The sequence below is a fragment of the Anabrus simplex genome, chromosome 3 (genome assembly GCF_040414725.1).
Source record: "Anabrus simplex isolate iqAnaSimp1 chromosome 3, ASM4041472v1, whole genome shotgun sequence".
Classification (NCBI taxonomy): domain Eukaryota; kingdom Metazoa; phylum Arthropoda; class Insecta; order Orthoptera; family Tettigoniidae; genus Anabrus; species Anabrus simplex.
In genome coordinates this window covers 237,689,333-237,701,897 of record NC_090267.1, presented here as the reverse complement: position 1 = coordinate 237,701,897, position 12,565 = coordinate 237,689,333, and the positions used below count along the sequence as shown (strand labels likewise).

General features: G+C 36.6%; 1 protein-coding gene across 1 annotated transcript in view; it reads right to left on the bottom strand.

Annotated features, from left to right (window-relative positions):
• LOC136866188 (26S proteasome non-ATPase regulatory subunit 5) overlaps window positions 1–12,565 on the bottom strand; it is a 141,664-nt gene that overhangs the window by 79,275 nt on the left and 49,824 nt on the right. Inside the window, exon 3 of the mRNA XM_067142929.2 lies at window positions 10,728–10,967. Within this exon, the coding sequence (XP_066999030.2) occupies window positions 10,728–10,967 (240 nt within the window). The remainder of the gene's footprint in view (window positions 1–10,727; window positions 10,968–12,565) is intronic.

Sequence of the window (12,565 nt, the reverse complement as noted above, 5' to 3'; positions counted from 1 at the left end):
GCTGCCTACATGTTAAAGGTAGGGCAGGTTCTACCAGAGCATGCTACACGTTACATGCTTGGGCCACGGCCTGCACCGCCGTGCGGAGGAGATTAGAAGCAACTTCAGTGAGGTGAACAGCGTGGTTTCTTCAGTCAAGAAAGTTTTCTGAAAAGCCCCAACATGTATACAGGTATTCAGAGAGGAACTACCGGTAACACCTCTTCCACCTGAGCCGATACTTACCCGCTGGAGAACTTGGCGGTCTGCTGCTATTTACTATGCTGAACACCTAGAAGGAATTAAAAATGTCAATGACTTGGATGAAACAGAAGCTTCCTGCATCGCCAAGGCCAAGAAATCGCTAGAGTGCTCGACCCTCGTCGCTTTCCTAGCAGATATTGATGATGATGATGATGATGATGATGATGCTTGTTGTTTTAAGGGGCCTAACATCAAAGGTCATCGGCCCCTACTAGCAGATATTAAGACACATTTTTGTTTTACACCAGAAACTATTCTCTATTTGGTAAGTGCAACCTTGCCACTCAAAGATTCCCTGGATATCACTGGCAATGTTTCCAGAAGAGAAATACCTGGGGCATTGGGAATAGCATGTTCATCGAAGCTGCAGAAGGTTCTTCAACGCAATCTTGGTTTCGAAGATATGAAAGTCATCAATTCAGTATGACAGGGAGAAAAGTATTCAGGAAAATTACCCCTACAACCTGCGGCATTAGTATCTATGTACTATGCTGCAATGACGTCATGTTCCGTTGAACGAAGTTTTTCGTCATTTAAGAATGTGTTATGTGACAAATAACAACAGGAAATCATTTACGCCAGACAATTTGGGTATGTACGTTGTTATTTACTGCAATGCCAAAAAATAAATTACAAAGGAAACAGTAAAGTGTATTCTCCGTGAGTTTTTATGAATATGACTATGTAAACTTTTGTGAAATAAGTACATAAATAAATTTTACAGAACTACAAAAACAGACAATTATTGCTGCCTGTATTGATCCTGGAGGCAAAACCTAAAATATTCTATTTTAAGAATACAAGAAACCTAAAGTGAAGGTTTATGTCACCTAAAAATCCAGGATCTAGTTATGACCACTGCTTTAAAAAACTACTGGCAAGAAAATACCGGACAGGCTACTGTAGTATCTTTGGGGACCTTTACAAACAGTCATGCAGCTGTGCTATTGTGAAAAATACATACAGCCCAACTTCCACATCTCACACGCATAGTGAAAAAATTGCTTTGCATTCAAATTACTTCAGTTCCTTGTGAGAGAGAGTTCGGTGATGCCGGAAATATTATTACTATGAGAAGGGTGGCTATTAGTTCTGAACATGTCAAACGTACTGACATGTCTGAAGTCCTGGAGCAAAGATGTGTGACTAAGTAATTGTCAACTTCAGTTTCATACTTTTATACCATTAAATTACCAATATTGAAATAAATTTAAAATATTAACTGCTTATTAGTTTTTTATTACTTGCATGCCCACCAATACAATTTAAATTTAAATTATGTCTTCTTTATAGCACATCGGATTATAAAAATGTTTAATAATAAATAATATTATTTGCTTTACGTCCCACTAACTTCTTTTATGGTTTTCGGAGATGCCCGGGTGCCGGAATTTAGTACCGCAGGAGTGTTTACGTGCCAGTAAATCTACCGACAAAAGGCTGACGTATCTGAGCACCTTCAAATACCACCGGACTGAACCAGGATCGAACCTGCCAAGTTGGGGTCTGAAAGCAAGCTCCTCAACCGCCTGAGCCACTCAGCCCGGCATAAAAATGTTTTATGCCAGGTGTTTTTTCTCGAAGTTACAGTGTGTGAAACATATAAAAATTTGATTAATTAGCTGATTAATTGATTAAAGTCATTCAGTTAACCAATCAAAATTTTTAATCAATCGACAGCTCTAACTTTTATAATACATATTTAAAATGTTGTAATAGTGAAACAAGATATGTTTATAAGATTTATACATTACTGGTATTTTTCCATTTTCCTTTTTTGTTAGTAGTGTAATGTCGCACTTTCACATCGAAAGTTTTCAGTGACCCAATGATGGAAAGGTAGGCCAGAGTTATGGGAAAGTGTACATAAAAATGACACAAAATTAGTACAATATATCTATGACGATAGTACAACTAAAGTCAAGCATGTAGCCGGTATCGCAAATTATTTTCCAGCGAAAGTGGAAGTACACTATTATTTGCAATTGACACGAACGTGTGAAGTGAAAGCATAAGAATGGACATGTCTTGGATTAGGATATTTGCAGATGATATTGTATTATATGCAGAGATTAAGGAGGAAGCAGAGAACTGGCTGGAGGAGCACATGAGGTTGGGTGGAAAAGAGTGTGATGTGAAACTGGCTGATAACTATATACCGTAAATGGGGTAACTTCGGCCAATTTTTTTGTATATTTTAAAAATTTGAACGTGAAATATTCCCTCTAATTTTCTGAAAAATATCGTAAGTTCTGCATGTTTGTTCGTCATTTTTAAATATGAATATAATATTCTAATTGTTATTCAATAATGAATTATGATTTTTGAAAGAGTGGCCAGAGTTACCCCATGTTTTGGGGTAACTTTGGACACCATTTAAATAACTCTTGAAACAAATTTTTCTTCGACTTAGTGTTACTTCGGCCACTGTGAATATTTTTTTTTTTTTTTTTTTTTTTTTTTTTTTTTTTTTTGCTAGGGGTTTTACGTCGCACCGACACAGATAGGTCTTATGGCGACAATGGGATAGGAAAGGCCTAGGAGTTGGAAGGAAGCGGCCGTGGCCTTAATTAAGGTACAGCCCCAGCATTTGCCTGGTGTGAAAATGGGAAACCACGGAAAACCATCTTCAGGGCTGCCGATAGTGGGATTCGAACCTACTATCTCCCGGATGCAAGCTCACAGCCGCGCGCCTCTACGCGCACGGCCAACTCGCCCGGTGTGAATATTTTTAAACATTTGCAGAACGCCCAGTATCAACAATCACAAACAAATTCAAACTATTTATGGTGAAACAGATGTATTGTGATCAAATTTACAGGATATTTCCAAACAATTCACATTTTTCCTAAAGAAGAAACTATTTTATTTAGCCTAAGCATACAAGCATCGCATAATATTATAAATAACAAGTTGCACTGCATAAATATTTGAAATGGTACAAAAGATATTAAATAAGAGGTACGAAAATCATAAAATCCAATTGTATGGAAAGAAAAGAAGGTTGAAAAGGAAGCAGTCTTGTAGACTGTCTTCATAATACACTGTCTTCTGAATTAGAAAATATCTGGGCCGTCAGTTAAGTTCTTCAATGTGTATCGTCCATGTAAACTGATATCTGTCTATGCAACAACATAGTCTGTCTACAGGCACATTTATCATTCAAAATGGGAACCGTCTTCCCCCTCCCTGTCTGCATAAACCTTCCCTTACTTCTCAGAGACTTGCCGAACCGATATTGTGCCTTTATTAATCTCTTCTAAAGCATTCTTGAGGTAAACAGGATTTTAATTACAACACCTGCAGCCGCGTAATGTTTTCCTGTATATTCTTGGCATAGCTGAAGTTACCCCGGGAGAGGACAATCTTTATCACAAAACTACTCCCGGAAAAATCTATTTGGATAAAATGCATCAAATTGTGTTGATCAGTTACCAGATGTACTTGCATTTTGAACCCATAAACCAATCGAATGGAGAATTGAATGCTGAGGCTAGCGAACAGTTTGTTTTCTGCTGTTACCAGACAAGACATTAGTCGGGGCTGCGAAAGAAATCTACTGACTCAAAAATAAGCCCACCAATATTATTTGGACTGCCGAGTGTTGATAGAGCATTCTATTGTGTGTGCATTTTAGTTGTAAGTGGTTCATTTTTTTCAGTATAGGAGATGGGAGAAGATCAGTGCTGCTATTCGTCAGTAGCCGAATTTGCCCTGTATGGCCACTTTACGGTACCAACATCAAATAAGTTCAAGTACCTTGGATCAATCATAATATGACAGGCTGGAGGAAGAGTTAAAAACGCAGAATACAAACAGGATGGCTGAACTGGAGAAAGGTATTGAGCATGACACACAATGAAAGGGTACCAAGTAAACTGAAAGGTAAAGTGCACAATATGATAGACCAGCAATGATCTATGGATGGGATAGGGAGGTAGGCCAGTGTTATGAGGATGTGTATATAAGAAAGGACAAAAAATTAGTACAAAATATCTACAATAGTACAACTAAAATCAAACATGTAGCCAACATCACAAATTATTTTCCAAAGAAAGTGGAAGTGCACTATTACTTGCAATTGATATGGATGCGTGAAGTGACAGTGTAAGAATGGACGTGTCTTGGAGTATGACATTCGCAGACGATACTGTATTATAATGCAGAGACAAAGGAGGAGGCAAAGAACTGGCTGGAGGGGCTCATGTGGTCGAGTGGAAAGGAGAGAGGTGTGAAACTGGCTGAGAACAGTATGCCAACGTCAAATAAGTTCAAGTACTTTAATAAATCATCCAACAATATGGCAGGATGGAGGAAGAGATAAAAATGCAGGATGCAAACAGGATGGCTGTCTTGCAGAAAGGTATTGAGCATGATATGAGATGAAAAACTACCAAGTAAACTTAAAGGTAAAGTGCACAACATGATAGACCAGCAATGATCTATGCAGCACAGACATGGCAATTGACAAGAAAGTGGAAAGATAAAATGAATGTGGCTGAAATGAGAATATTGCCAGTAGATGCACACGATGGATAGATTGGGAACTGAAGTCATGAGAAAAAAACCTATGGTGGGAAAAATCCTGGAGAAGGTAAAAGGAGTTAGCTCAGGTGGTATGTGTATGTTAAATGCTGAAATGAAAAATATGCTGGGAGTAAGATGTTGGATATAAAGCCACCTGGAGAAAGGAGCAGAGGACGACCACAGAGACAATAGACAGACAGTATAGGGGACTGTATGGAGCATAGAAGACTCAGAGGAAAGATGAAAATGAACCATACAGCATGGAGAGGAATCTGCAACATATCTGCCATTATTACGTCGAGAGCTGGGATCATCCCATTCGTTCAATAGAAAAACAATACTAGCGCACACGCGCGTAGTTAGTTTCTGAACTGTGAGCTTCCGGCTAACCGCTGACCTGTGCTTCAGCCGAGCTCCGTGATGAACGGCCCGTGGCGTTTGTTGGAAGAATTATTGGAGTATCTGGGGAATGGAGTTAAATACTCCAGGTTAAAGCGCTTTTTATTATATTTCCAGTTATTACCTTTTAATTTTTATTTTAAAACCATGTGAGCACTAAACTCTCTGTGTGTGTGTGTGTGTGTGTGTGTATGTGCGTGCGCGTGTGCGTGTGTACACACCTTTGAAGGAGACCAGAATACGTGAGTTTTGGATTACACTAATTTGGATATTGAACCACCAATATGTAAGTAAATATTCTTTAAGAACTTTTTTTTGGAAGCTCTCCTACTGCCATGGATTATTTGGAGAAGAAGATATGACCATAAATCAAAGTAACAAGCTTCATCATGTGACATCATTAATATTAGGCCTACTGATTGTAGGAAATTTCAGCAACGACTTTTGCGTCAATATAATGAACATTTCTTTTAACAAAAAAATTGTAATTAGGTTAAAAACATCATATTAACACTGTCTAGATTTTTATCAAACCCAACCATGTAACAGTAATTAAGTTATGGGGTAATTTGAAAACGTGGTATATGGGCCTATGAGCGTTAGTGTTATTCTGTTTAATTTCTGCTCATTTTTTTGGGAGGGGGGAGGGTTGATTTTATTAATAATTTTTGGTCAGTGTATTTCTTTCTATTTTTCCTCAGTCTTGTTATATGATCTCTAATTGTGCTGTAATTTTGTATGTTGCCCTGTGTTGGCAGTGACACTGTAATGGGATTGTTCTTCTCGCTTTCCTGGGGCCTAATTTAAATTACTGCATACCTCATACACACCTTATGCCGTATCCAAAGCCTCCTCCATTCAAGTTTATTTAAAAAAAAAATTGTAGACCTCTGTTAAATGAAATGTAAATCAAATTATATACTGTCATTTAATGTTATGATAATTTTTTTTAAAATCTTCTGTAACAACGCAGTTTGTAGGAAATTGAAATTTGTTTCTCATATTTCTTAAATCTTTCTTTGGTTTACGCTCACCTGACTTATTCATATCCGTGTTTTGGTTTTTCTTTCTTAAATCATTTGTTGCGTCACCTTTTATCTTATCTCGTGTGTACACCTTAATTCTGGAAGGCCTTGGCTACTATTAATTAATGATAGCTTGGCTTGGGTAGCTGCAGGCTTCTGTTCGAGTGTCGTTGCTCTGGTTTAATTGTGGAACATTAATATCATTTTTCGTAAATTTGTAATTAGTTTGGGGAATTTTTTCTACCCTTTATTAGTTGTCATTTTAATTTAATTATCTATTTGTGTCATTTTAACTGCCGATCCAGTCACATTCTGTGTTTTGTGTGGATGACCGTGTTACCGTGACTATTTAAATATTTAATTGAAATTTACTTGAAAAAATTTCAATTTTAGCAGATTAATTGTACTTGCTGGCCAGTATTCTAATTTTTATTTTGAAAGGTATACCTTAAAATTAAATAATTTTTTAAAAGGGCATCAATTTCATTGTAATAATCTAGAAAGGTGTCAACCTTTCAGTATTCTTATTGTTTTATAGAATTGGTAAAATGTTATATTATTTAGTAATTTAAAGTTATTAGTAGAGTTTGTGGTTTATCGCATTTAAAAATAAGAGATTTAGCATTTTGATTTTCAAATTTAGCATTCTGTAGCATCTATACTTCTCAAATTTAGCATTTTGTAGCAAACTGGTTAAAAATAGGCACAATTTGCAAAATACATACACAACAGATGGGAGTAAAATCATACTGTTCAATCACACTTTGCTCATCATGCAGTTTTGAATACACTATGGAAAATAAAACAAACATCAACATAAGACTGCAAGAAGTATTAACACACACACATGAATTGCATATTTTTAAAAAAATTTACAAAGACAATTTCAAAGCGAAAAATAGTATTCTGAATGTATTCATTTATCACAGTACAACGTACATACAAGGAAGAGGAATTTCAATGATGATTGAAGTACAACATGCCAATTGTTTGAATGGTGTCATCCTTCATTCGAGAACACCTATCAGTTGCAATCATGTTGTACTTGCTGAAAAGAAACATCTCTACATCAACACTGTTCGCAGGGGCCCTAATGCACTACAGTACTGCCGAGGCAAAGGAAGGAAACTTTAACCTAAGTGCCATCAACATTTGAAGAGTGCCAGTGGGTTTATATTTTTCTTTCTTTTTTTTTTTTTTTTTTTAATATTTTGCAGCATCTGTTGGTGATATGCCTCGCAGCCCTTGACAAACTGATCACCAAGGAATGGCAACTTATTCTTCAAAGACATACGTGATTTGGGTTTCATACCACTGTTTTGCCCAACAACTGCAGGATTAAATAAATTGCACACTTTGTTGAAAAACACGTTAGTATCACTGATGCTCATGTGCTTCGAGAGCTTAGTTATGCATTTAAGCATACACTGCTTAAATTGCACCTTAATTTCCTCTTTTTTTCGTATTGTTTCTGAAACTCTCCAGCAGGTCACTTGTTTCCAACAGAAACCATTCGTCAGCACACCTCTTCATTTCTGCACAAATAGTGGAAAGATCATCCCACAGCTTGTGAGCATACGTGTAGGACAATCCCTCCAGTACTGTGAGTACTACATTAATTTTAACAGATATCTGTGAAACAAACTTTATCTGAACTTTCAGCAAGAGAAGCATATTCTGATCTCTAAACATACCCAACACAATGTCCACTGCTATTTAGAGAATTCTCATCAAAAGATCTAAAGAACTCTACCAGGGGTGTGAAGTACTTGTCAAGATACTGGACTGAGCGAAACTAAGAGTTCCATCGGGTGATGACAGGAGCTAGGAACAACGGTGCATTCAAATCAGGGAAATTATCTTGCCAACAATTTGGATAGGAGTTCTTCAACTTCCTACAGAGGAAAAAATCTATCTTAAGTTTTGAAACCAAATTGTTCAACTGTGACAGTTCCTTGAGAATAACATCCCTACAAGATGCAACTTATGTGCAAAGCACTAGAAGTGAAGAGGATGGTCTCTAATTATCATCTGTAATGCCTAAAAATATGTACCCATGTACCTGGCAGAGTATGACACTAAATCCAGCACATTTTCATAATCAATATTATAGTCGTTGAGAGCGTCAATGGTGGTTCGGCTGCATTTTGTCCAGTTACCACAATCCAAAAATGAACAGCTTGCCAAATAAACTTGTTCTGCAGTTGGCATGATCGTCCTGCATATAACAGCAAAAGACACATCTGCCTCGGTTGTCTGACATCTCGTCTGCGATTACTACAATGGGCATTCAATGCAGCATTCACCTCTGCACTTGCTGAATCTCTGCAACGTGGAACATAATCTCTGCTCAGGGTACTAACTTGAGTCAGATCTGAACGTGGGACGTACCTATGGGGCCAATAAAATTTCTTTAAACATGCTAATAATAATAATAATAATAATAATAATAATAATAATAATAATAATAATAATAAAGTTTAGAGGTAAGGACAAATACTTAAATACTTAGTGTAGTGCTGGCCTAGCGAATCACTGGACGAGTTTTGAAGGTTTTCCCTATAAACTTCCATTTATGTAGGCCTACGTGAAAACAAGCAATTATTTTACATCCTAGGTGATCTATTGTTACATTTCAAAATAACGTCCATCCACGTTTGTCCGGTTTTTTGGTCGAAAATTTGAATAACATAACCTAAAATTCCACGTGAAATCGTCATATTAGGAAACATACATCCACATGCTTTTTGGTTGAAAGTTTAAGAGACCTAACCTAAAATTCAACAAGGCCATATAGGAATTGCAATATTTCAAAACAACATTCCACGTGATTCTCTTTTGCGGAGGGGGATTTAGGCTGGTTTATGAATACCTCATCATAAGGTAGGCTATAGCACTCAAGATGGTGTAAATGTATTTTAAACACATATATAAATAATGCCCAAAAATATATCTGAAATCGGCACTTACTTTTCAAGGTAGTCGCGAAAAGCAGGATGGTCCAACTTGTGAACGAGGATATTAGTCTGCAGGCACATCTTGCGTGTATCTTCACTGAATGTTTGTTTCTCGGCGTTTGCTCTTTTAGCCTTTCTATCCATTTGTGCTATTATGGATTGCCGCTTGACGCCACGCTGTTCATGCTGGTTGAGAAAGAAATTGCTTCCTTAGTAGCACATGGTTCCTGCTCTTGCAGTGTTTATCCAAAACACCTTTCTTCTTCCATTCAAGTCTGATTGCATAACTGGCACATCAATATATCTGTAACTCCCAGCACGGTGTTTGATTGTCACTTCGCTTCTACCCATGGCTACCAGACAATAAATCACTAATGTACTTTAAAACACAACTACTACTGCTACTCAACACCTATGTCAAAAATAACTGACTATGATCATGGGTCAACACAAAGTGAACGAACGCGTGTGCTTGAAAGTGTATTACGCTGTTCGATTGATTTTTCTTTGCACTGATGTTTTGCTGTTGAAAGATATTCCACACATTGAAAGATTTAAGGCACCGTAAAAATTCCTTCCCCTGAAATAAATAACATATATCTTATTTTTAAGAAAAATGCATCGTTTTTAAAAAGATACATGTGTATTTTGCATAAAACCGAGAATTTCGCATCTATTTTGCATAAATTGTATAATTTTGCATTTTGAAAAAATTTCGCAGTTTATCGTTAATTGGAAATCGCTAAAAACCACTCATAAGGGTCATATAAGATGAAGGCACATACACTGACGAAGTTTCAACATATTTTGCATTTATCGCAAATGCTAAAACCACAAAGTCTAGTTATTAGTTATCAAATTTCTTGTAATTTTCATTAATTTTATTAATTTAAAATGGTAATTCAATTGTAAATATTCATGAAAATGAATCTTTATTCATTACGTAAATATTTTACTCCATTTCTAATGACCTGGCAACTAGTCAGGTGTTAATTTAAGATCCTGACCTCTTACCTCTCTATTTTCCTGGGCCCCTTCCACGTTTTATGTTCGTATGCTACTGGCCCAAGGTATTTAATTTTGTGTTTAGACGTTGCTTTTTGTTGTTTTATTGTATTCATTTCTTGTATCATAGGGCCGTTGCAATGAAATGACATATGGCTTTTACTGCCGGGATATCCCAGGACGGGTTCGGCTCACCAGGTGCAGGTCTTTCTATTTGACACCTGTAGGCGACCTGCACGTTGTGATGAGGATGAAATTATGATGAAGAAAACACATATACCCAGCCTCCGTGCCACTGGAATTAACCAATTAAGGTTAAAATCCCCGACCCGGCCGGGAATCGAACCCGGGACCCTCTGAACCGAAGGCCCGTGTGCTGACCGTTCAGCCAACGAGTCGGACGGGCCGTTGCAATTATGTTTGATGCAAGTTCAGTAGTCGTGATGAAGTAAAGAAAAATTCTATATAAATGTTATAGGCAAGGTTTTACTAAGTTATTCCTACAAGATGAACTCAAAAGCTTTATTATGTCAAATATTCTAGGCTATGAAAGTCCCAAACAAACAATTACCTCATAAACACGAAAACGAACAACATCACTTTCTCTCTGTGCACTAAGCAAGCCTTCAAAGATTTCTCCATGGTAAAGGGATTTCAAACCCACAGTTGTCTTCCCTATCTTCACAAGTAGTGATCCTGCACATCTGGCAACTGTTAGGTCATCTAGGCTCAAACAGCTTATCACTTTCAATAGAAGATCAGCATGACAAAGCTGTGGTATCAGATTTTCATCATTTGCTGCACGCTGCAACTAAAAATACATACAAAATTAGCCCTGCCTTATTTTCACGACTAAGAATTACGAAAACTTCCCATCAGTTCCAAAAAAAAAAAAAAAAAAAGGAGGGAAAAATATGTGAATCTCACCATTACATATAGCACTGAAATACATTATAGGAGAAAGTCATATTAAACCATATTGAACAAATAATCTTAAAAGGGGTCTACAATTACAGAGGTGCCAAATTTTGAAGTGGATTATCAGTAATTGCCCTGCGCCCCCGAGAAAATTTGAGTCAAGTCCAAAGCATGCTCCTTCCTTCTCAATAATAACACCCCTTTTGCCCTTCCCTCTAGCAATCTATTTGAAAGTATATCATATTATACAATAACATTTGCACACAATCTGTTAGTTCTGTGATAAAACACTCCTTGTAGCTTGTTTCTCACGCAGCAGCTGCTTTTCAGTGTAGATTTCCTTGAAGCATCCTTCCCACTGTGAGGACATTTTCATCTTCTGAACCAGATTCACAATTAAGTATTTATTATTTTCCACCTAGTCGATACAATGATTGCTTAAGGCAATTTAATGGTTAAAAGTGGTACATGTTTCGTATTTTATCAACATCTTCAGCCACATAACACTGTTTAGATGAAAAATATATAAAACTGACAAAGTAATGCTTAAGAGGAAGTGTCCTTAAAATTAACATAAGATTGACAACATTAAAACAACATTAAAACAACATTAAAACAATGTTGTCAATCTTATGTTAATTTTAAGGACACTTCCTCTTAAGCATTACTTTGTCAATTTTATATATTTTTCATCTAAACAGTGTTATGTGGCTGAAGATGTTGATAAAATACGAAACATGTACCACTTTTAACCATTAAATTGCCTTAAGCAATCATTGTATCGACTAGGTGGAAAATAATAAATACTTAATTGTGAATCTATTGAAGTGCGATACGGACCATGAAACTGATTTTATGTAATTCTGAACCAGAAGCGATTCCAGTGCAGATGTGTTTAATGTAGGCCTCACTTCTTTCTCAATCTTAACACAGCAAATACAACATTACTGAAGGATTTATAGTGGAGAAGAGCAGTGCCTGAGCTCCTTCATTCACAATGAATTTTACAACACTTATGGGTAGCAAAAGGAAGTAATGATCAAATAAGTATTGTTGCCAACTCGCAAGCATTGAAAGGGGACGATTTAGAAGTAAGGCTCGAAAAGATTGAATATGTTTCCTTCTTTTCTTTTTTTCCGTAGAAAATTATTTTCCTGTGATAATGTAAGTTTTTGCGTAATAATTTCCCCTTTGACCGTAATTCCGTAATCGTGAGATAAAATCCGTAATAATTACGGACAATCCATAATAGTTGGCACCTCTGCAATTAATATGCCAGTCAATTATACAGTAGAAGTCCGCTATAGCAAGTACGACATATAACAAGAACCCCGTCAAAAAGGAGAACATGTTTTCGAGTGTGTCCAATAGAAGTTGTTAACGCATCAAAAATACAGGCTGAAGTAAACGATCGTTTAATTTTAATGCTAAATACTGCAGTTAAGTAAGAATGGGATATACCTCAAGATATGGCAGAATGAATAATTGATT